This window comes from Lepisosteus oculatus, chromosome 6 (genome assembly GCF_040954835.1).
Source record: "Lepisosteus oculatus isolate fLepOcu1 chromosome 6, fLepOcu1.hap2, whole genome shotgun sequence".
In the NCBI taxonomy this organism is placed as follows: domain Eukaryota; kingdom Metazoa; phylum Chordata; class Actinopteri; order Semionotiformes; family Lepisosteidae; genus Lepisosteus; species Lepisosteus oculatus.
Window position 1 is genome coordinate 790,902 of NC_090701.1, and position 25,090 is coordinate 815,991.

At 43.8% G+C, this 25,090-nt stretch overlaps 1 protein-coding gene across 1 annotated transcript; it reads right to left on the minus strand.

The window, feature by feature from the left end:
• Positions 1-168: 168 nt before the first annotated feature.
• On the minus strand, positions 169-25,021 carry dap (death-associated protein). Its single transcript, XM_006634594.3, has 4 exons — positions 24,794-25,021; positions 23,216-23,312; positions 2,518-2,560; positions 169-1,064 (listed from the first exon to the last, which is right to left on the minus strand). Exons 1-4 carry the CDS (start codon positions 24,846-24,848, stop codon positions 945-947), a joined length of 315 nt encoding a protein of 104 aa, XP_006634657.1. The 5' UTR covers positions 24,849-25,021; the 3' UTR covers positions 169-944.
• Between the last annotated feature and the right edge of the window lie 69 nt (positions 25,022-25,090).

Consider the following 25,090-nt stretch of genomic DNA (forward strand, 5'->3'; position numbering starts at 1 on the left):
TTAATCGGAATATGGATGTCTTAGTAATGATGAATGTGAAGGCTTTACGCCAAAGGGACATGGATATTGAAGCTTTTCCAACCATGTCCTTTGAAAAGTAGTTAACGCCAGTTTGATTATAAATACCTCATGAGGGCTACGGAAAAAAAACATGTCAAGACACCAACATAAAATTAAAGCCAGAATTTATTTCAATTGATCCTAGTCTTTGTCACTTTGTGACAAAAATAATTCATACATTTGACATCACTTCAGAAATATTTTTGAAGTAAAACGTTGTAATTCAACAAACCCAACATTCCCATGGTGATTTTCAAAAGCCCCTGGAAGAATATAAATGCCCAGCTGACGCTGCCCTGAAAGTGAATGATCTGAATTGATCTTTTGGTCACGAGAACATTGCCCAAAGTCCCATCCAGCGTGTGGAGCCCTGCATCACCTTCACATCTGACACCTTCATCTCTGGAGGCCTGTGTGTGCGAGAGATTCAGCTGTGGCGAGTGGGTGTATGTGCGTGAGTGTGAGATCCAGCTGTGGTGAGTGTGCGAGAGAGAGATCCAGCTGTGGTGAGTGGGTGTGTGCGTGAGATATCCAGCTGTGGCGAGTGGGGGGTGTGTGTATGAGAGAGAGAGATCCAGCTGTGGCGGGTGGATGTGTGTGTGAGAGATCCAGCTGTGGCGAGTGGGTGTGTGTGTGAGAGATCCAGCTGTGGCGAGTGGGTGTGTGTGAGAGAGATCCAGCTGTGGTGGGTGTGTGTGTGAGAGAGATCCAGCTGTGGCGAGTGGGTGTGTTTGTGACAGTTTGTGTGTGGAGGCAGTGGGCAGTGTGTTTGGGAGAGATGTGCCGGAGGCGTGGCGAGTGTGAGTGAGACTGATCCGGCTGGGGCGGGGCACAGGCAGGATCCCTGTGGGACGAGGGCTGGGGGCGTGGCGCTGGCGGACAGCTCACTTGCGTGGCTGGTGGATGTGCTGGTTGATGTGATGACTCGGGGGGAGCTTCTCCACAGACGGCTGGGGCTTCTGATGGGCCACCTGGGCAGCCGCAGGAGGAAAGTCCTTGTCACCCTGAGAAACACCAGGAGGGGTTACTACCAGCAGGGCAACACTTCACAGGCCTCGAGGGTATTACTCCCCCTCAAAAAACTACCAGCCTCAGGCATGCACTGAAACGATCAATATTCGGCAATCGTGTCCTTTGTTTCTCATGAAGCTTGTGCTTGACGAGGACGGTTATTTTTAACGTCTGCGACTGGTGGACCTCAGCCGTCGGGCTCGGGCGGCGTCACAAACGCAGGGAGTGCATTCTGAAGTGAAGGGCGCATGAGGGTTAAGTCTTGCAGCCACAGTCTTCACTCTTCCCTTGGGTTCAGGCAGAACTAACAGAGGCCAACCAAAACGAGATTATCCGCAGCCTAATTAACACCACCAGATACTGAGTAGCAATCACGTAAGAAGGCACTGATTAATCTAATACAAAGCCCCTGAAACACCCAAGGCAGCACCACTGCAGCTGAAGGGCTCCGTGAAGAGCAATCACGCAAGACTGGCCTGTTTTGATTTTTCAGGAGCCAAAGTAATACCGGCGGTTGTTGAACTTGATCAAATACGACAGCAACCGAATTAAGACCTGAAGCGGCACAGTGTTTAAAAAGAAAGGTTTTCGCAGAAAAAGGTTATTCAGGATGAAAACAAAATTCATTTTTAAATGACAGACTAATTTATGAAGCTGCTGTGCATGGCTAATGCTCTGTGGCTTGCCTGTGCCCCCCTGAGGTGACTCTCGTGTGTTTTCACATTCATTTTAAAATGATTAACGGGACATTAGCAGGACATCGCAGACCTGCTCCACAAACGGCACTTGTTGCTTCACGTCCAGACTGGGACAACGGAGGAATTATGCAAAGGATTTGGATGACTCCCGACTGCTCTATTTAACCACTTCAATATTGCATTTAGTTTCAATCATATAAAAATAATTACAATTAAGGTATTAAGCCACATTTGTGGTGATGAAAATATTCTATAGAGATGTATTAAAAATAACAACTATATTTATACCTCTAGACTCCATTGTCATTGAACGCAGCAGTGAGAACAGATTAAGGTCAACCCTGGCTAGAAAGCAGGACACCAGTGTTAAAAGAGGAGCATTTTCACTCCGAGAACTATTGGAAAGAGGAACATCTGGGTGCAGGAAGACAGGAATGATACCCAGTTTCATTCAGTCCTGCTCACTTCTGGTCCGTTTCAACAATTCATAATAACGTTAATGACTTAAGTCAATGTGTTTCTTTCCCGGACACTCTTAACGAACTGTGAGGTTCTGCAGAGATTCTACATTTCCTACACAAATGTAAATATAAATATGTTTAAACTTAAAACAGTCACAAATTAAAATACAAATACAAAAGTTTAGTATATTAAACTTCCCTCTTCCCTCAACACTTTTTTTGTTTTCTAAAACTGGATTTTTCTAGTATTTCGATCTGGACTGGAGAAAAGAAACGAAATGCATTACCTTTGCCACTGCTCCTGAGATGATCAGGGTTGGCTTCGGTGGACTGGAGGTGAAAGCAAAAGGAAAAGAGATCAATAGACTGGCAGCCATAACAGCACAGAAGAGATCAATACACTGGCAGCCACGATCGCAATATTGTAACAGCAGAAAAGAGATCAATACACTGGCAGCCATCATCTCAATACCACAACAGCATGCAAGGAACCTCAGTAACAACCTCCAACACAATCTCATTCACTGAAAGCACTGATTCACTGTCTTTACAACAGCCCTGCTAGAACAGTAGACAAAAACACGAATCCTTTTTTATCATCAGACACTAAAGAAATGGACAGTAACCTGTTATCTAACTGCCTGCTTGTAAACAGGAATCAGCAGCCATGAGTCTTCCCTGTATCCCAATCCAGTGAAAATTATTCATTGTTTCTGGATTTGGGGTGTTTATACGAGTCTACAGTATATTGTCTAAAGTCTACAGTCAAACACTAGCATTCCCATATTTCTTGAAGGTAAAGTGTTATCACTCCTCACTGATGTGTTTTCAAACATTCTTATTAGTGCAGCAAGAAGATATTTTCCAATGGCTTCACGTGGTCTGAGTGTCACTCATGGATGACTTGAAGAAGAGATTATTTTTTTAATCCCATTAATATTCCAACCTTTTCTTCTTGTTTTGATCAAAAACAAAACACATTTTGCAGGACTGTGCTGTACCCAGTACCAATCTTTAGATACTAGTGCAGACTTGCAATGCTATCAGAGGATCTGTCAGAACAACAAAAAAACTATCCTTTCCCTATAAGCACTGTGAGCTGTACCACACTGGAGGAGGTGTGAAACCGTTGCCTAGAGACGAATAGGACTGCGGAAATTCTTCTGGATGCTCATCACGTGAGAAGCAGAAATCAGAGCGACAGTGACTCAGTGTCTCAAAGCCACCTCAGCATTAATCTCCCAAGAGCGGAGGCTTAGCAGAGAAAAAGAAGAAATAACTCATCCCTGCACTGCTATGCCACGTGGTGCGCATTTCTGAATTTCCACCGGCAGCAAAGCCATGCGCTGTGCACTCAGGACACACAGCTCATTCCATCAGACACACATCCCAGCATCCTTTTAACATGCCAGCTGAGCATGACGAGACCCAAGTAAAAAGGTTTGGTGCAAGAACAGGGAATGTCAACGACCCCAGAAGAACTGCTGAAGATGCTGTTGCTCGCGAGAGGTTTTGGACAACTTCCCAGGGAACTGTTTAGTAATGAATAGCGAGGCATATCCAGGGCTCAATAAACACTCCTGCCCCTAGACACCTCCTCCAATAAGTGTCAAACCCCAAGAGCACTCGACTGACGGTGCAGAAACAAAGAAACACAGTTCACTTCAGCAGGTTCTGTATCACAGTCCTTGCCCGAGCTCCACAGCCTTCTCCACAGCACAAAACGTCAGTGTTCTGTAAACAACACGGAACAACGATGACACCAACAACAAGAGACATCACTTACTATTGTCAAGGACTTGTATATGTGTGCTGTACATTTTAAGAATGGAATCATCTCGCACTCAAAATCACTTTTCGTGGCTGGGCTGTGCAAAGGCTGTAGTTGTAATTGTAACTACCGATGAAGAAGCGTAGCACGAGCACTAATGCCATTGGATGCAAGCCCAGACGTTAAAATGGGCGCTTTGGAAGAATGCAGGAACCACAGTAAAAGTATATAATCCCTATACAAATCACTACTTCATCACTTCAACACACATTTTAGGAAACATCTATCTCAGGGACCAGGACGTAATAAACTGTGGAAGAATAACGTTCTGAAACCCTGCAAGGCCACCCAGTCAGACTGCTCAGTATTGACATCAGGTAGGCAGCTGAATGCCATCTCTCAATTCCAGCCATTGCTCTTCCGTATTCAGTTATGACTAAATCGCTGCTCATTTTATTACAGTTGTCAGGGGGAGACCAATTAGCATCTGTTCTTTCAATGCAAATAGCCTGATATCGACTTTGCATGGCAATGACCCTGAGGGCCAGGCAGCTTAACTTCAGTACATTCAGTTTAGCATTTTACTGTCAGACTTAGTGAGCAAAAGATATCCCTCAGATTGCTTCACTACTATTTTTCTTTTGTTAAAAAGGACAAATTAACAAATGAAACGAAGTAGATGGAAGGTATGGTTTTGGAGGCTGAAATGCTAAAAGCTGAAAAGGTCACTGTTGAGCTGACGAAGGGATGTGTCTTCACCCAAGGAAACTGGTGGGTAAGACCGAGGTGCAGAACTAGTGCTACAGTTCAAATTCTAGTATTTAGTAACAGTTAGAAAGTTCTATCTGCTGCATCAAAGTCTCAAACATTTTAAGAACAATAAAGGCAGAAGCTATTTACTGCAAAGCAGAAGCTACCAAAGACCGAGGCTCCTAAATGCCACTTCAAAGCCATCGTTTGGATGGAGCAGGGGAGACACACACACGTTAGGGGAAGGGAGTGGACAACTGTGAATCACCAACGGGTCACATGCCGGGCACAAGGAGATGATTTCCAGCAACGGTATGGAAGACCCACGTGTGATTCCTAAAGATGGGACTCCAGTGGCTCTAACCCGAGAAGACAGCCTTTACTCCGGGAGAAGAGAACAACAGCGCAGGGAAATCACAAGTGTCATCTGTCTTGTTAAATCATTCATCACTTGGCAGCTCTGGAGCACAGGCGAAATGCCCTCATTATGGGAATGTTTAATTAAACTACTTCAATGACAACAACAGCATTTGCAACATACGGACAAAAAGTTGTCCTGTACGCAAGGCCTGATGGGATTTGTAAACCTGCCTGGGATGGAAAATAGATTTTTTCACCTTAACTAAGCACAGCAGGTTGACTTAAATCCTGCTCCACACAGCATGTTGAGCTAATAAGCCAATAAGCTTCACACAGCAGGCCTGTTGAACCCAAATTAAAATCCATCTTCTGACTGAGGGAAGCTAATTAAAATAGTAACGTTTTTTTAAACAATGTTTTTGCTTATGTTTGCTGGAGATTGGGTCACTTTACTAAATTAAAATGAGATTATCAACAATGAAAGCATAAAATATCTGCAGGGGCAACAGTTCTGTTACACATTTCTGAAGCTTTCCTGCAGATTTATTGTAGTAATTTCTACAAATGGGAAAAACGTCACTTGGTTTCGATAGCTGGAAGAAACTCTGGGAATAAAAAGGCTTCCCTCCATCTGAAAGACAATGTTTAAATACAGATAAAGGTCAGGCACACGAGAACAGGCCTCTGGCGCTATTCTGGACAGGGTGGAGACTGACGGCAGAGCAAGAAGAAACTTCACACAGTGCAGAGGACGAAAAGTCACTCTAGAAGCAACCTTGAATTACAAGAACCTCAAGATCCCTTCTCTAGAAGCCAGAATATCAAACACAAAGAGAGCACTGAGCAGTTCGTTCAGCCTGCCTCATCACCAAGAACTACTGCCTCCTGCACCAGATGATGCTGATGCGATACAAGGTTTGCTTTTCCTCTATTGATACCCTTCATCAGCAAGTGACTCATGTCGCCAGGGAAACCGCTGATCCAGCAGGAACCTGCGTCTTCCTCCTTCGCAAACATCCGTTCCCTCAAGCCAGCGAGGATTCAGGGCAGCGGTGCCCAGCTGGACAGGTGGGATCAGCAGCTCTGCGCAATAGAAACAACATCTGATCTTGATTAGTTCCCACCTTTTCGTAGTTCTGAGTGTTATGACGCCCAAGCCTGGGATAAAACATAACCCAAATCAAACCTGCACTCCAAAAACAACGCAAGCATGTCACCAGACTTTGCCTCGCTGACATCATGTTCACAGCTGATCTGTCGCTCAGAGTCCATCTATCTCAGGTGTAGGGGAACTCCTCTGCCCTGTAAAGCCACAGACCTGTAATCGACAGTCATGATCTAAAGATCTAAAAAAGCCTGGTTTTCATCTGGAACACAATTCCAGAGTCTTGTCTGAAAACAGCCACCTCAACGATTCTCTGAGGCCTGGCAGACTCATTAGGAAGTGTGCAGTGTGCAGTCTGCAGCGCCACGGCCCCAGCTGTCCGACAGCAGGGCCCCAGGGGCCCTGGACCCACACACAAGCCACCCACACTGGGCCGGGCCTCAGTCCACTGTGCAGCACCCTAGGGAGTCCCAGCACCTGCTGTCCTTACATCTGGACTAGAGGGCTCGGCTGTGCTCTTAATAAAAAAACACCTTTTTATTTAATTCTCTTTGAGTCTGGTCTTTCCTCTTTTTTTGAGAACAATTTCTTCATTGGAGGGGTGGCTCTGTGGCTCAGGATCTGCACCTGTGGCTGGAAGATTGCTGGTTCAAATCCCGCAGCTGGCAGAGGAATCCTACTCCATGGGGCCCCTGAGCAAGGCCCTTCACCTCAACTGCTCCAGGGGCGCCGTATAAATGGCTGACCCTGCGCTCTGACCCCCAGCTTTCACTCCCTGTCTGTGTGTTTGTGTCTCATGGAGAGCAAGCTGGGGTTTGCAAAAAGACGAATTCCTAATGCAAGAAATTGTATAGGGCTAATAAAGTGATCTTATCTCTATCTTCATAATAAAGTAAGCATTTTCCATATTTACCATCAGTTACAGGGACTGCATCTTTGTGAGAGTTCTTTCCATTGAAATGCAGGTGATTTTTTATTATCTTTTTTAGGCAATTTTAAAGTTCGGGGATTTTTTTATATCACAGCTCTAGATAGTTACAGGGGCCGGACAAGTTGTGCAGGGCTGTTCAATCTGTCTGTGTCTCTGACTGTCGCTTCAACAAACCAGTCAGAGTTTGGTCACATCATGAGTGCTTCAGGGGCACACCGAGATATCAGAGACTGTTTCTTCTGTTCTTAAGTAGAGGGAGTTGTTACAGTTTAAATCAGTTCATCCCAACCTTGCCATGGGGACAGTTTAATAAAACATACAACCTTTTATTTTAAATGCAGGTTATAACGTGGAGAAGCATTTGTGTTCACCTATCAATGTTTTGTAAATAAAAAGCTAAAAATATTAAAAGGCACAGCACTTCATAATTCCCCTTAATCAAAGAAAATTGTTATTTCAGCAAAAGCTATGCCCCTAATCAAAAGCAGTGATTTAAAAAAAATTCAATAAACCGAAATGAGTTTTTAATTGCTAGTCTATTCATACAGATGTTGCTTGGTGCAGGATTGCAACAATACATGCTTAGCTTAGCTTGTTCTTGAATAATGGCCCTGTAATTGTGCACAATCAGTGCGCCACTCCACCAGCGAACTCCAGCCACAGACACAGCTCTTCCTCCAGGTGGCACTCACACTCCTGACTAGAAACCTTCCTGAAAGCCAGACAGAGGAGAAACGCATTTCCTGGTATCAGAAGACTATAGTAAAACAAATAATGATTTAATGAAATGGAATAGCGAATTGTTAAGAAATGACAGAATTTATTTTAACTGCAACACTAAAAATCATGGGATCTGACTCAACCTTCTCACCTGCAGCTACAGTATAGAAATGTATAACCATCATTTGTTTAAGCACAAACAAAATGGTGAAATAGATTAGATTTGGGTCTTAACTCACTCCTTATATTGTGGCAAATCTAATAAGTGTTTCCACTTCTTTACTCTTTTAATGGGTAATGATGTTACTTCCACTAACTCGATAACCACAGTCATAAAAAATATTGACGCTTACATCGCTACCATAATAATGATTTTACAGTGCTTTCACAAGCTTGAAATACAAACTGGCAACACTGTTGTGGAAAGATGTGCATCAAACACCTCTGCATGAGAGCATGACACAAGATCAGTACTTCAGCCTTGGGTCGGCTCGGCAGCATGTGTTTGAAATTGAAGGGCAGGTGCTGGTAGGTGAGACACCCCAGCAGGAGAAGCCATGTGGGAATCAAGGAGCCTCTGTCCATTTGCAAGTCTATCACATCAGGACGAATGATCAAAGGCTTGCCCAGGCTGTGGCAAAATAACTGAAGCACAAAGCCCCATATGTTACAGCACAAAGACGGGGCTGGACAGATTTAGTGGATCAATTTACTGCTGAAGGACACAACCAAGAATTGTTTTCGAGGTTCAGGACTACTTGGAGACTGCACTATTTTCACTGGTCATTATCGCTGCTCGATCAAATGGAAAAAACAGCAGACTAAAATCTGGCCCTCTAAGTCTGAGGCAGTTTTAATTGAATTAATCATTCAAACAACAAAATGCAAGAATATGCAGGTAAAAAATGTATGAATTCTTTGATGCTGGAATCCCAAACCTACCTACAGATGAAGGACAAGGGAACCCGTTATGGATTATTTGTATTGCACAGGAGACTTGGTTAAATGGGTGGGTAAAGTTCAGTGTGGAGCTCTAACAGGTGACAATTCAAACTTCAGATGCAGCACAGTGAAAAGACACGCCGATGAAAAAGGACTAATATTTCCATGGAAACCGATATCCATCTTACAAAATTCAAATATGAGATCTGCTGGCTCGTGTACTGTACGATGACTCTTTCCCTGGCCACCTGAGAAAGCTTTCAGTGCAGAACACAAGCAAGAGGAATAAGGTGCAGGTGATGGTGATGTCCTGTGACCTCTCTCGCTTGAGTCCTGAAGAATGGGAACAGGCAAGCGCACCTACACAACACACACAGACCCCTGGTGCTGTGAGCCAGCAGCGCTGTATTCCACGTCGCATGACACACAGAGCAGAAACAGAACCACTAAAGTACTACAGCACTCCTACTGCACCAGCCTTGCTTCCTCTGCTCCACTGCACCTGCACGCCCACTATACACTGCTTCAGAAGTTTATTTCGGAAACCCATTCTAATCACTTTCATTCTATTTCAGAAAACTGAAATAAAATCTCTAAAGACGTAACATATAATAAACGAATAATAAAAAAAAACAGATTTCACATTGAACTGTCATTACTACATCAAATGTGTGCTTTATGAAACTTTAAAGAAGTTATCCAATTATTATTTAGTGCCAAGGACCATTTGTAATTTTAAGCACTTGTGTTGTTGGGATGTAAAAATCTACTGAAGAAACATGTCAACAGCTAAACAAAACAAAATTCCACTCCAGTTGCTTAACTTAACAACAAAGGAAATAAGTCAGACTACCTATAGCCTGCTCTCTTCAAAAGTCCACCCCCACAAGCACAAGAGACTGCTTTCTGGCAAAATTTCACACTTTGATGGAAAAAAAGTCATGGTATGACAGCTGCACCATCTTCAAACTCACTTTCAAGCTACTGAGCTCTGAATCTCGACGCCGACAGTTTCTGTGCGACTAGCGAGCACCTATTCATGCACTGCGAGACAGAAGCCATGACAGACCCAGAGCTCTGTGACATCTGCATGCTCCCTGGGGAGGGACGAGCCTGTGGGACCCGACAGTGGAAGACCACGCTTGCGTCTCCATTCTTCCACCTTTATACATCTGATCTGCTTTAGCAATGGACAAAAAGCCAGCCATTCCCCTCCCCTCTATGAACTATGTCGTTCTTATAGCACATGCCGACGGAGCCCCTGGGCACCTACGCCCCTCGTCTGAACCTGGAGCGAGGGGTTGAGAGGTCGAGACGGGCAGCAATAAAATACTCGAATGCCTCTTTCAGAATACCTTTAAACATGTATAAAGTGTTTTAGCAAGTGTCTGTGAATTCACCAGAAAGCATCAGTTATTCAATGTGATCAAACAAACATTTAACCTTCTCATGAGCAAAGCACGGTAGCGTGGGGTGCTGTCATTTTAAACTTCCTCTGAAGGAATATTAATGAGAGCAAACATCAACAATGCCCTCCAAAAGCATTAGGAAATCAACGTCAAGAATTATTCTTACTTACCAGTCAGTTTGCAGTTGTGAACAAGAGATTCACATGAATGACAAGTACAATATTTATTTTATTTTTGAGCAATTCCATGTACAAATTCGATCACATTACATCAAAAACACCAGGGTGTGTTTAACTCGGTTACTTGAGTGACCATAAGTGCTGGGACACATTTGTCTCCATTTTTTTGGTTGCACGTCTCTTTGGTGCAATAACTGCTTGAAATCTGTGACCCATCAAGCTCACCAAACTCTTTGAGTGATCATTTGAGCTGCATTTCTAGAAAGGACACTTCCCATTACATTTTTGTTGATGGCCAGATCGATGCTCTGCCATTCTCCTACAAGTTCATCATCAGAGTACTAGTGGGACACCGGCATCCAATGTTCACAATAATGTAAGTGCTTGCAGTTGTCATGCCTTTAACAGAACAATACACAGACACCCACGGTATCACAGTGCCACTTGCACACTCAGAGGTCAGAGAAATCACACTGTGGACCAAAGCAATCTCCCATTCCAGGTGGGATGGTTCTGGGAGCCTGGAGCTGCCTGTGTGTTCGGTCATGTGACCTCAATTCCTTCCCCAGCATGTAGAACAGCTTCTCGTTTCAAGCCCTCACTACCACGCTGCAGAGCTGCTCACCAGCTAGGACTGCGCAAGAAACACATCAAAAGCCACTGCCATGGGAGTCAGCATTTCCTCTTCTAACAAAATATCCTGAATAAAAAAAAATATATATATTTTTAAAGGGGATTCCATCTCTCTCTGGGCACCTCAGGCTAGAGCTCACCATAACACATCACTCTTTCACACTGAATCCATTAATCTGAAAAACCCAAATGACATCTGACAAGCAGTCTCCAGACAGCCCCGCATGGCTTGCTTTTACAAATGTGCAATTTTTCCACCAGCCACCTGCTCTCTCTCCTCAGCAAGGCCATCTTTACCCACAGGAGGAGAGCCTGTAAAGGCTGCATGTGCACATCGTGCCAGGGAGAGAAGGGGCAGCTGTTCCCTCCGCGCTGCGTCCCGACTCGCGCTCGCAGGGCTGACGGATTAGACGATCACCGTGACAAAGACAGCGAGGGCCAAAGCACAAGTGCAGCGCCGTGCAGGCAACAGCTGTCCCCAGGCAGATGTGACGTGATCATCCCTGGCCGACAGGCCGAGCAGAGGGCTTGGCAGAGAATTTCACAAGACACGTCTGCAATTCAGTTCGCTAAACGAGCTCCGTTCTGCGCATGTTCACATTTCAGAGCAGCACGAGGCGAGAAGGGAACCCTGTGAGCTCCTGCCCTGTGCCCTGTCCCTTATTGTACAGAAAAACCAGGGAGGGGAAGGGTATTTCACCCAGATTTCATCCACAGATGCAAAACAACCTGCAAACTGCTGCTTGGTTGGAACAAAACAGATTCTTATCTGAAACAGGAAGCCTGTGACATGCCCAGGTTAGACCATATTCGGATTCTTCATTTTGCAGCACCACTGTGTAAAAGGGTGAGGAGCCGTAGAGATGGCTCTCACCTGCAGATCTGGAGCTGTCCATTGTGTTGCAGCACGAAAGTGCAGTATGTTTTTGGCCTCATTTTAAACTTCCTCTGAAGGAACATTAATGGGAGCAAACATCAACAATGCCCTCCAAAAGCATTAGGAAATCAACGTCAAGAATTATTCTTACTTACCAGTCAGTTTGCAGTTGTGAACAAGAGATTCACATGAATGACAAGTACAATATTTATTTTATTTTTGAGCAATTCCATGTACAAATTCGATCACATTACATCAAAAATACCAGGGTGTGTTTAACTCGGTTACTTGAGTGACCATAAGTGCTGGGACACATTTGTCTCCACACAGGTGGCTCACAGGACATTGACTAAAGGGTCTCAGAATCTTTAAATTCCGGTTGATCCTCGGAAGTATACATCTCACTGAAGCAATTTCAGAACATGTAGAAAAAATCTAAACACAGAATTGTAAATGCTTCTTATCGCTTTCCAAGTGCAGTTAATGAAAACACTACCTTGAGGCTGTGCGCGATCCGTCGATAAGGTAGCTCAGAAGTGCTAGCTAACAAAAACTAGCAGTTTCAATGGGCTCCACATATTTCTTGTGCGTAGTTCAAGTAGGGAGCTGCGTCAGCATGCGTAGGCTGCAAAGGAACAAGTAAAGGTTTCTTCCATGCGGAAAAGAGAAGAAAAGAAACAATGTTTCAGCTGTGGAGCCTTCTTTGGTTGATTCTCACACCTCAAGAAGGCTCAACAGACGAAACATTGTGTTTCTTTCCTTCTCTTTTCAGCATAGAAAAAACCTTTTCTTGTGCATATGAACATCAACCTCCACCACCGGCAACCAGCCTTATCCAGTTTTCACCTGGTGCCCTGCACTCGGTGCCCGAAGTCAAAACAAAAATAATTTTAAGGCTGCAAGAGGCAGCGGCAGACGTGGTCATAGGGCCACTGTTCGTGTGCAGGCGGGGGCGTTCTTGATCGAGAAGCTGCGATGACTCTGCTCAGGTGGCTGTCCCACGTCCACTAGTGATCGAGCGGATGTTGTTGGGACCTGCTTGAGCTAGCCCAGTAGCAGTGAGACACCCCTGCCAGTGCCATCTCTGTGTTGGATCCTGGAGAGCCAGGCTGCCTGCCTCTTTAAAGGTAAGAGGATGAAACCTACAACAGCACAGCCCCAAGTCAAATGCCAGATATAAATGTTGCACTTCTAGGTTGCAATTTATAGCACTTTATACTTCCAGCATCTCTCCAGAATGTGAAAAGCCTTTGCATGACACACAAGCAAGTCATTGAATCTGAGAAAGGCAGCACTACTACAATAAACATTCAACATTTAAATATGCAGTTAACCTAGGATTAACATTTTACTTTATTTCCAATTAAAAATTAAATATCTTCAACTCTTTCTAGGAATTAGTGGTGTTTCTTCTGCTGCTATGGATGGTGAAACTAAATTCCTGGAAATAACCGGGCTCACAAGGGGGCGGGGGGGGTGTTCCCGTAAGGAATCGGCAAACTGCAGTTTGGACAAGATGGGAATGTTTTAACTCCAGAAAAAAAAATCAGTTGACTCAGAAATATAGCTTTTGGAGGATACAAATCAAAGAAAGGCTCAAGTTTTCACATGGGTTTAATTAAATCAACTGAACTTATACCCAATGCGAAATAATTTCACAATGCATTTGATTTTCGTGTTGCCACGTTGAGGATGTGTGTGCGTGAGTCCAAATGTCTCCGAGAGGAACATTTTAAAATGGCCCCGTGAATTCCAGCTCAGACATGCATCAGCGGACAGAATAACTCCCAGCAGAGAGGCGACCCGAGAGTTCAGCTGGTCTCAGTGCCTTCCTCAGTTTCATGCACAGCGTTGCCTTCAGTTTTATTCATGTTAGGGATAAATAAGACTTTAGGATTAAGAAACCAACTGCTCAAATCTGCAACAGAATAATACAATGTATTTAAAAGGTATTTAAATATCTGTGTAGTATTATCACAAGAAACTGTTTGTATTTCTTTACAATCAGTAGAATTTGAAAAGGCTGCAGAGTTCAATGTGTTTCAGGTTTGCTTGAAATGCCACACAGTACAGATCAATCTTGCCTATTGGCATAGCTCTTGACTTGTTATCATGACCTACTTTCTTGTTTCTTTACTTAAGAAGAAATTACTTCCACCTCACTGGCCCAAACCGCGATTAAAAAGGACATCCAAGGACTAGCACTGAGCCACTCCAGGCTTTTCAAATCCTCCACAATCAAGTCACAGGTGCATTTCAGGCTTTTAAGACCACAGTTTATTCAGAGTCAACACTTAAATTGAACACTGATCACTAGGTTTTACATACTTTATGCACAATTACTTTAGCTTGTAAAACCTGTCATTGTTTTAAATTAACATGGCTGAGGAACCGTTTTCAAACATAATGAACAGTTTCAATAAATAATCCCTTTAAATGCCGTTACAGTACCTCTCACCCATTACTTCCAAGCACATCCTGCAGTGTTGTTTTTACAATTTTGCTCAGTCTTCGTCTGAACTGTGGATTTAGATACAGTACCTTCACCCCTACAACATGGAGGTTGGGGATGACTTACTGGTAATCATGCCTGTGGTTTCCTTCTCATTCTTTATATTCCAAATTGTTAATTTTCTGGACTTTTGGGTACGGACTCCAGGCACTCAAGAGTGAGACAGGGTGATAGGATATTCACAGTTCATACGAGCCTTATTACCCAACGACAAACAACTACTGTATCAGCTACTGTTCCAACACCAACAAAGGGGTTCAATATGATCAATTCTTCTTAGAGGGTTGAACCAAACTGATTATATTAAAAAAAATTCTTAAAAGCTACACCCATCATTTTTTATTTTTCACAGCCCTCTGAGCAAAAGCATAACCGATCTATGGATAGGCTTATGCAGTTCTGAAACCTGGATTTAGAATACAGTACTGCATTCTACGTGGGTATATAGTATACCCCTAGTATACTCCTTCTAGTATTCTACAGACAACTAACTCGCAACATCTTGCATAGAAATAACTTAAAAGTAGCAGCCTTTTTGTTACATTGGCTCCTATATCAAACTGAAAGATGAAGATTGATATCCTTTGCAATTTACCATATTGTGCATACTACTGGGCATTTTATAAGCAAATACGAAAATCCAAAAACTCTTCCTGTGGACAAGAAGCCCGTGTTCATTGAAGCAGCATGTGGAGGGGCCGTCTGGGCAGGATGGGCTCTCCGGAGTGGAGTCTCTACGAGGCAGGGAGCCTGGGGTAACTGGCTCCTCAATAGGGTTTGAAGAGGTGCCAGTGTTCGAGAGCCCACACACACCCAGAACACTCCGTGCTTGGGAGCTGCCAGATGTAGTAACTATAAGTCACATCACTGGGAGAATTAGTTTCAAAACATCGAATGGATCTGTGGGTTTAAATAACAAAAGCTTTCCAGTTGCACCTCAAAGAACAACTTTTTCACTCAACTACTTCAGAACAGTGCTTCTGCCACCCTTTACGGATGTCAAGTCATAGCTTGTCAGCTGCCAGTAAAGAGGGTTTCTGTCAGTGTGGGGTCCTCAGTACCTGACACCACAGTAAGGGAGTAGTTTTGATCTTAAGTTGTTTTATATATGAGAAATGCAGAAGTATTTGTTGCAATCTAGTCAAGTTACTTTCCTGTACACTAAGTTCTAAAAGCAAGAACAATGAAATGATAATGAAAAACACATGCGGCTGTTTAATCCCATCAGTGCTTGGTGTTGTTGAAAAGCCGGAAAAAGAGGCCTGGGTCAGCCCCCCAGCCCCTCCGAGAGCGACTTGTGCAGACGAAGGTGGCGGGGCCCTCCTGGGCCCGGGCTGCGCTCGTCAGGGTGGGCATGAATCTTCAGTCCTCACAGCAAGGGCAGCTGCCAATGTGGCGGCTGGTTTTCCTCTACAGCTCGGGCCACCAGGAGCACAAGTACAAAATCTCACTGACGCTTCTTTGCAAAATTCAGGAATGCCAACGTCCTTATAACAGATGCAAAAGATGGCAGGACTTTTTGCTGGTGAATATGCCTGCTCGTCCTGAGCAGGGGGATACAGTACTGGGGATGCTTATTGCTCACTGCAAACATGCTGCGACTTACAGTACTTATTGAAGGCAGGTGATAAATATGGCGGGTCACCTACAGGAAGCCAACTCTGCACTTTGCAGACTTTGTGCAAGGTTGACAGCTCCTGATAAACTACACCCACTGTTTGGTTTACAACCTGCTGGTGAACCACTGAGCTTTACAGGCTGTGAAACACCTGCCTTCACAATATCCACTCATAAAGGAAAACCACACAGCTGCTGCCCCCCTGGGCTTGTCATTCTTCTCCCCTCCTAAACCCCACGGTGACGCTGACAAAGTACTGCAGTGCGATGGGGGACCCATGTAAGGAGGTTCTCTCACCCACATCTTGAACAACAGTTTATCTTTCTCATGATACTTGCCCGCTGTCTTTTCTGCTTAAAAGACACATGTTCAGCTTTTCCCATAAACCCTAAAGCACGCCTCGCTTTTCCGAAATGACTCCAGGGACATGGACTGGATTTTGTATGCTCCTCAAATCATGCTCTATTCTGCTGCCAGTTCGCTGCCTTGTGTGTACTGTGTGAACGCTAACCCCTTTCTGAAGAAAGTTAACCGTTTTTTCCTTCATTACACAAATTCCTGGAAATCAAGATAGTACTGGATTGGACAATCAGTATTTTTCCCCATTTCACATCCATATCCTAAACGATTAACCCTTTCATTTTACACAGCATATCATCTTCACCAATAAATCTGCATCCTGCTTCCAGAGATCCTTCTCAACAGACAATCAGGCTTTCGCAGTCTCCCGGGCTTAGGTCTCCCTTGTTTAAGGGTCAGTATCCCGCCACAGACTGGGCCGACTTGAGTGCCCCGCCCTGTCTGCCCTGGGGACTGAGCTTGCAGGACCTGCTGCTGTCTCCGTCCTTGTTCATTGTCCTCTCAATGTCATCTTGGAACGGTTCTTGGCCATATAGAACATAGCCAATCCGGTATTTCTGCACGCTCATATGCTGTCAGTTAAACAACTTTTTACTAGCTACTGCAGGTCTTCCTCGTTTGTCTTCAGACCTGCCTAGCTGAGCTTTTACAGTCTTCTCCACGCTCAAGCCAGCTCAGGTCAAGGCTTAGGTCCCCCTTCGCGAAGGGTCAATGTGTACATGGTGGTGCTGCAAACCAGCTTCATCTTCAGTTCTCTTCTCTCCCTTGGTTTTGGTGATTGTTGCTTTTTCCATCACTGTTCTTGATATCATCTCCATGTTACACTTTCGGCCTACAGACATTCAATTTATCTGAATTGTCCAACCCATTCATGCTCTTCACTTCGATCTTGACTTCCCTTTTTATTTTTCTGAAGAATTTCAGGACTTCAGTTGTAACTGAGTTTAGCCTCGCTCCAAATCCATCCATACAATCCATCCTCTCATTCACAAACAAATTACTTATCTGCAAAGCTGACAAACTGGCTGTCCCCTCGCCCAGAAGTTCTGCACCACGGCTTCCTCATGAACGTTGAACGATGGGAGAAAAAGCGTGCCTCCCACCTGTTCCTACAGCTTCCCATCAGCCACCTCATCCAGAGCTGGCCACTCAGTGTTCAGCTTTCCAACCAGACTTCTCTCTCTCCAGTTAACTCCAGCTGTTCTCATATCTCTACCCGCCTTCACCAGCAAACTTCATGTTCAGTCTTTTCCACTTACACTTGTAAAATTAACTTGTCTCTCCTTAGAAATCACATGCTTTCTTATTCAGGCTGTTTTCAGGAAAAATCCGACCACGTTTTCCAGGAAATCCTGCCACACCTGACAATAAGGTTAAGCATTTATTTCACAACACTTAGTACATCTTCTTTCATACATCATATATCAAAACATGTTTGGACGGAGCAGTGGGAGGGTGTTTTCTGTGCAGAGTTATGCGTTTGGTTTATGTTTACACACATTAACAAAAAAAAAGGTTCAAGAATACATTTACTTCAATTTCTTACACTTCACTTTAACAACAAGCATTTGGCATAATAAGAGACTTCCGTTTGAAGACCAATTTGATTGTAAATGCTTCTAAACAAAGGCAAGTAAGTTAAACCTCTACAGCGGTGAACTCCGATTCTCTGAGAGGTTAATTAGAAACATCTACTTCTTTTATAATGGATGGGTCTGTGTAAAGTGAAGAAAGTGAGGTTGATGAATACTAACAGAGTATTTTGGGAGAGCATTATAATATTTCATACATAGAGACCATCAGCTGCAGCCAATTTCAAGGAATAATAGAAGAATACAGAATATTCAGACAAAGGCCGGCATAAAACTAGAGGGAACTTTGCAAAGCTCTCTGGAGATTTGTGTCACTTTACATAAATACATTGAAAAAATGGATTCCAATTTAAACCTGTCTTGTGTCACACAAGCTGTATGGCTAATTTGTTTATTAATCTTTCTAAATCTAGAGAAGTATGATTTGTACTGGAGCAATCAGAGTGAAGTACTTTGCACAAGGGTACAACAGCACTGAACCAACAACCTTCCCATTCTGCACCTGACCACACCTCCGCACAGCTGCCCTACTTTTACACTTCATGCTTATTTTTAATGTGCTCCTGCTATCTGACTAGAAAAAATCAGAACAGGAGAACTGCCCATTGTACAATTGGGAATCAATTGCATAAATCAGCAGTCTACAAATTTGATGTCATCTTTGTAATTCACACAAGTCTGTAGAATTTGCAGATAAAAATCAATAACTTTTAATTATGAACATTATATTTCTCTAGAACTGCCACATGTGGCATATGAGGTCAAAACCGCAGTAAATGATGAAAGAGCCTGAAGTGCAATCAGTTCAAAATGTTTGCCGATTTACAAGTCTATAGAAATTCAATCATACATCCTGCTGGCTCCTCTGTTAAACTCCTGGAGGAATCTGTCACGGACCAAGGAGGAAGGTCAGTGTGAATCTGTTAACTGGATGAAGGCGGCAGTAAATGCCTTAGAGCTTCGAAGAACTAAAAATGATAATACTTCGTTCACAAAGTGTTGAAAGGATCACAAGCGATTCCATGAGGGAAAATAATACTGTTCTGAAAATTCCAGTTAGCAGCATTGCAATAAATGTTAATGAAAGACATTATATTTATAAAACAAAGGTAACAATGAGAGATCACTCATTTTACCGAATGTGATTACATCCTTGTGGCAAAAAAGCAAGAATTTTTTTTTCAGACATCACATCAAGTCCTCAAAGCAATTCTGGGAGCTCTGTGGGGATTTTCAATTAAGTGCATTACCCTAAGTGTTTTTAATTAGGGTTTTTAAAGATCAATTTAATCTTAAATTGTAAGCTTACATTACATTAAAATTTCTGGATCTATTTGATGGCTCTGTTGTCAATTTGACAAAAGGCTTTGTCAATTAGGACATTAAAGGGAAAAGTTGCATTGATAACATCAGTCAAAGCCATCAGCTTTTAATCTTCATCTTCGACCCTGAGAAAAACCATCCTCCTGCCTTCAAGTCAAAGGCAGTAACATCAAGACATGATTTTCCTCCACCAGTTTCAAGAAACCTCAGACACAGATGCTCACAATGATGAATTCAAGGTGCACTGAATGTGATATCACCTTTAAAGTAACAACAATTTATGCAGATCTGGTGAAAAGGTCATGACATATGGATAACATCAGTGTCTTTGGAGAGGACATAGTCATAATGGAAAACAAAACTCCTGGTAGAAAAGAAATGCTGCAACATGGGGTGAAGATCATCACTTTGTACCAAGATTTCATTTTGTAAAAAATACACTCCACAACACTACGAAATCCTTTCAAGCTGTAGAAATCTATAGTTTGGCACATGTGTCCATTCATCAAAAACATGGTGCTGGATGATTCATCTGACCAGAACACATTTCTCTACTTGAGGACTTGCTGTTTCTCATTTATACAAGTGCTTCCTCTTTTTTGTCGACTACCTGTAGCTACACACTGAAACACACCAGCATTTCCTCTTAAAATGTGATGACATCATGCCATAGGGCAGCAATCCCGTGTGGCATCTTGCACTGGACCGCTCTGGCGCAGTTCCAGGCAAGAGCCATCTGAATGTCAGTGGGGTCAGCTCGAAACCTCAGGCTCCAGTACTCTGTAACTCCCAGCCACACAAGCAATCAAACAGCAATTCTGACTTCAGCCTTCCCATAGAAAAAGTGAAAACAGGCAGCAAGTTTAATGAAACTGCTAGATGGTGTCATGCTAGGGGTGTCCCGATTTGTTCTGGAACAATCCTGTGACGCCAGACCTCTGAAGAATATTTGTCTTCTCAGAGGAAAGGTTAGGGATGTGTTATCAACAGCAGCGCCAACCTACGCCTTTCAGCTATTCTCAGACAACAGGCGGTTGTTACCTTTGGCTCCAGTGCACAGTGCTGATATGCAATCATCCACACAAAAGAAAACCGAAGGAACCCAGCAATTGGGCTGGGAATGGTTCTATAGAGCAGTTAACTCTGCACTGTTCAGCAGCTTGAGACAGCCAGGTGACATGGACAGAGACTGGGAACTGAAGAGCCCAGGGAAGGTGAAGCTGCTTGGTAACTCGAAGCAGCTCACAGTATGTTACACAAATGACACAGCTCATTCTTCTCCCATTACCGCCACACGTCTGGTTAACAAAGTGGCACATTTAAAATGGAACAAGAAATCTGAATTCTTGGTGTTTGAAGGAAAGGATGGCAACCACAAAGTCTGTGTGGTCTTCACTGAATATTTAAGTTGCTGCATTTTCGACTGGTGGTTATTAATAGATAACTCTGCGAAGAACAGTATCCATCCACCTACATCTGGACTAGTGAACTTCCACAAAAGAGTCACAATCTCATTCTTTAAATCTGCAACGCTTGAACCGCCCCAGAATTCCCTGACTCTTGAACTGCACCAAAACAAATAGCACAAGGCACTGATCTCTTCTGGAGAATACCTTTTTTGCTTTTAAAAATGACACTCTTGCCTCTTCCCCATGTGATATTTTTAAAAGAAATCACAAAACAGGTTTCACCAAAGACTGTAAGAACTACTGAGATATACTCTGCACTAATAAAGAGATCAGGCTTTTTCAAAGCAAGCTCACAGTGCTGATTTAGCTGGGCACAGATAAGCCCTAAGCCTCTACACACTCTCATTCAGGTGAAATCGGTAATCAGACAGCAGTGTTGAACACAATTATGTTTAAGAGGGAAAACCACAACTGATCCAGTTCATAGCTGAAATTGAAGTCAGTTTTCCAGCTGGGTTTTGTTTAATAAAAATCTGTTGGACATGAATGGGTTTCACAAAGACTTTAAAATCAACCACTTAAATCTTATCAACAATATTTCAATAAGAAAAGAGCCCAGCCTTAGACTTTCACAGTACTCTTCTAGGGCACTAAAGAAGAAAGTCAGAATAAGGGACATGAAAAAAAAAACACTATCATGTATAATAAATTTACTTTTGCCACAAGTGTCAATACATGATCACAATCTATTCATACATTATCAAAGCACCTTAGACACTGGCATGAAGAATAACAGAAGAAAAACCTCTACGAACCTCTAATCTAACCTCATCAGGGGTTTTGCAGCGCTCTCAAAAACTGCAGCTGTAATTTTACTGCATATTGGCATTTTCCCATTCAATTCCTTTTGGAATGTAAGGGATGCGCATATCGTTTCAGTCATACACGGGAATGTCTTACGGAATGAGCAGAAGAGCTCATTCTCAATCCCTTCACAACTGCACCTCCCAGCCCCACACAGGGCCCCACACAGGGCCCCACAGCAGGCCTGTGGGAACGGCTCACCTGCGGCCCCGCTCAAGGCTGGAGTGAGAAACAAATCGCCCAGCCTGACGAATTCCTTTTACAGAAAACCGCAGCTAGCGGCCTTGAAAAGACGATACAGAGCTTGAAAGAAAAAAGTGGAAGGACAAACTTATATTAGGGCGGAAAATTCAGAAAAGCTTTTGAAATAATCTTGGTATTCTAAATTGCATTTTTTTAGTGCTTTTCACATGGGAGGGGACGCATTTCATCCCCCGCTCAAGTGCAGCCTCCCCGCGGGGAGGAGAGAGAAAACGCCTCTCCACACGAATGCAAGCGGGAAAGAAGAAGCGACACCCACACAGGAGGTGCTCCAGCCAAGATTCGAACCCGGGAGCAGGAGCTGCGAGACGGCACTGCTAAATGCCCGGCCACCCTTTAACGAGAGAACGGTAGTAAATTAAAAACCTGCGGACAGCCTGTGAGGCATCAGAACACACCCCTGCAGCAAACATCCCAGGAGAGATCTGAAGTGCACAGCCTACTGCCGCATAAAGAGTGCTCAAGCATTACCTACTGCAGGGAACTCGGACACTTGTACTGTTATCGCTAGTTCTCATTTACTGCAAACTGCTTCCAACGCCAATCACACGCGAACAGTTTGCTAGAATGCCTGCAGCCAAGTCGTTGTCAAAGCTGAGACCACACCCTGATATCTGGGTGACAACAGCACCTAACTTCAGGGCTGCTGAGTCCCGTCCTCGGGGTGTCTTGGGGTGCCCCGGCCAGGGGGCAGGACACCCCCTTCAGTGGGGCTCAGGTCAGGCCACTGCGCAGCGCGGTGAAATTCAACACGCCCATTCTTGAGGTGCCCTGGCGATGCCTCAGAGCTGGCTTGAAGAGCTGTACCAATGAGCCCTCAACACCTTGCTGCCATTTCAGTAAAACAGCGTCAGAGCCCCTCTCCCTCACCAACTTCCCTGGAGGGCAGATTCACGCAGCGATGAATCCACCGCCACAGCAGACAAAAGAAGCCAGTTTTTGTCTTAGATTGCAACCTCGTTTCCTTGTCTCAACATACTCTCCGATCTCGTGCTTGAGCGCAGTGTGACTTTTAGACTCATCAGAGCGCAACAGGCAATCAAACAGTTCTTGGTTTGCCAAAGCACATCGTGGCATGTACAGTAGCTGTTGCCCTTTCTGGAGAAGAAGCCTGTGACGTGCCCTGGAGCACTGTGGCCTAGATGTTCAGGTACCACTGTTGTGCACAGATATTTCCACTCTCTCCCACTTGCTGTGGATTTTCATTTACGCTGTGCCATACCCCCCGATAACCTGTTCGCTAATATTCGAGCTTGAGAAAGCAGAGCAGGAGCTCAGCCCAGCAGGGCCCTGTGCAGCACGGTTCAGTGGAGGGCTAGCCCCTGCCATTGTTTCAAGCACTTTGATCTTAAACATGCCAGACTCTCACCTGCTGCTCTCATACTCTTTGCTGTCCTTGTCCCTGTCCTGTGCCGACTCTCCAGATCCCTGGTGTTTCCGGACAATTCGCATCCCACCTGCCTTCACTAACAAAGAAGAGAAATACAATTAACTCCCAGCAGAAAAGTAACCCCCCCACCCTCCATCACAAAACCTCAATGTGGTAAATTTATAATACTCACAACCTCTCAAAGACAAGCTTCCAACCCCTAAAACATTGCATGCTCCAGTAGTGCAGTAGCTTAAGCAGACTTTTGCTCCTAAAGTTAATAATAAAAAAAGCAAATGTCCATGCGAATTGAACAAGAGTGACAAAGCAGTCTGCTACAGAATGATTCAGGTTGTAGCTTCTTCTGTTCAGGTTCAGAAATGCCTTTAATGTACTGAACATACGCAGCAGTATCTACATTCACAGGGTTTAGAATAAGCAAAACGGCCAGTTCATCTTATTGGGGTTATTCACAACATCACTGCTGACCAGGAGGTCTTTTCTGTCAAGCTGCAGAAACTGATTCTTACACATCTCAAATACCGATGTAAAAAATATTTTCGTACATCTTAAAATTTTACCATTGGGAAATTCTGACGTTACACTGGACCACAAAACAACGCCAAACTCTTCAGTTTTCCGTTTCGGGTGACACAATCGACACGTTTTAAATATTAAAAGCAGAAACTACATCTACCAAGTGCTGAGACTGAATGAAATTTCTGGTACGGGTACACATGAGGAGATTTACTTGGCTTCGGTGAGCACTAAGTTCCTTACGGAATAGTGCACGTCAAACATGAAGCAACACTGGGCGATACCAACGGCCAAAAAAACCTAGAAAACGTAGCTTTGTTACACAAAGCACAATTTCACAGCGAAAAGATTAGAAACAACGTCCCATCTCTTCAGTGAACACTCACACGTTCAGGCGCAATTAAAAGTTCTGTCTTTTCAAGGAGGTGCTTGGAAAAGCGCTCAAGATTAATTTTCCCGATAATGGACGAAAGAAAAGTGCTAAGAAACAGCTGTACTTAGATTTGTCCACGTCTGTACAGCCGGGCTATCCAATCCTGTCTAAATCTCGCATGTTGAACGTACTTAATAAAATACATGCGATATGTTATGGGAAACAGACACATGCACTAAACGTACTGTTACAGAAATATTATCTTTAATGAATGCACACAAAAAAGGAAATGGAGAAAACGAAGATCAAGTCGAACTCGTTCCATGTTACAACAACTACTCCTGTCTGTCACATATTTGTGTGATAACCTATACGAGACGCAAATTTCAAGGGAATTATCTATATTTATTCATCAGCCATGTTAATATTGATAATGAAGAATTCAAGACTTTAAAAATAATAACACCAATTGGAATATAATGTTAAAATCATGGTTACTTCCTAAAAACAAAGAAAAGTTTTTTTTTCTTTAAAATTAAAACGTTAATTCTTCGGTTTCAGAACAGGTAGGAGTGTGCGACAGAATTTCGAGTAGTTTTGCAGTTATTCTGCAAGAATTCACGAAGTAAAGAAAAAACCCGACAATAACAGCAATGCAGGGAAAATACCAGCAGGAAGATGTCCAGCTTTGGTTTCGACTTTCTCTTTTGGAGGCGAGGACATGTTTGGTTTACTGGAATGAAGACAATAAGCCCCCTTTTGGAAGTCAAGGTGTTCCTTTCCCCGGATCTGCACCCGTGCTCTCTCTCTATCTCTGCTGCCTCGCTAACATGCCCCAGGCAGCCAACGTGGCTCTCCAGCTGCCCCACCGCTGGGTAATACTCCCAGCGTGATGACGTCAGCCGACGCGCTGGCTGCGGCGGTCGCCAGCGCTTGATGTCGAAACGGTTCAAAGGGCGGCGGTG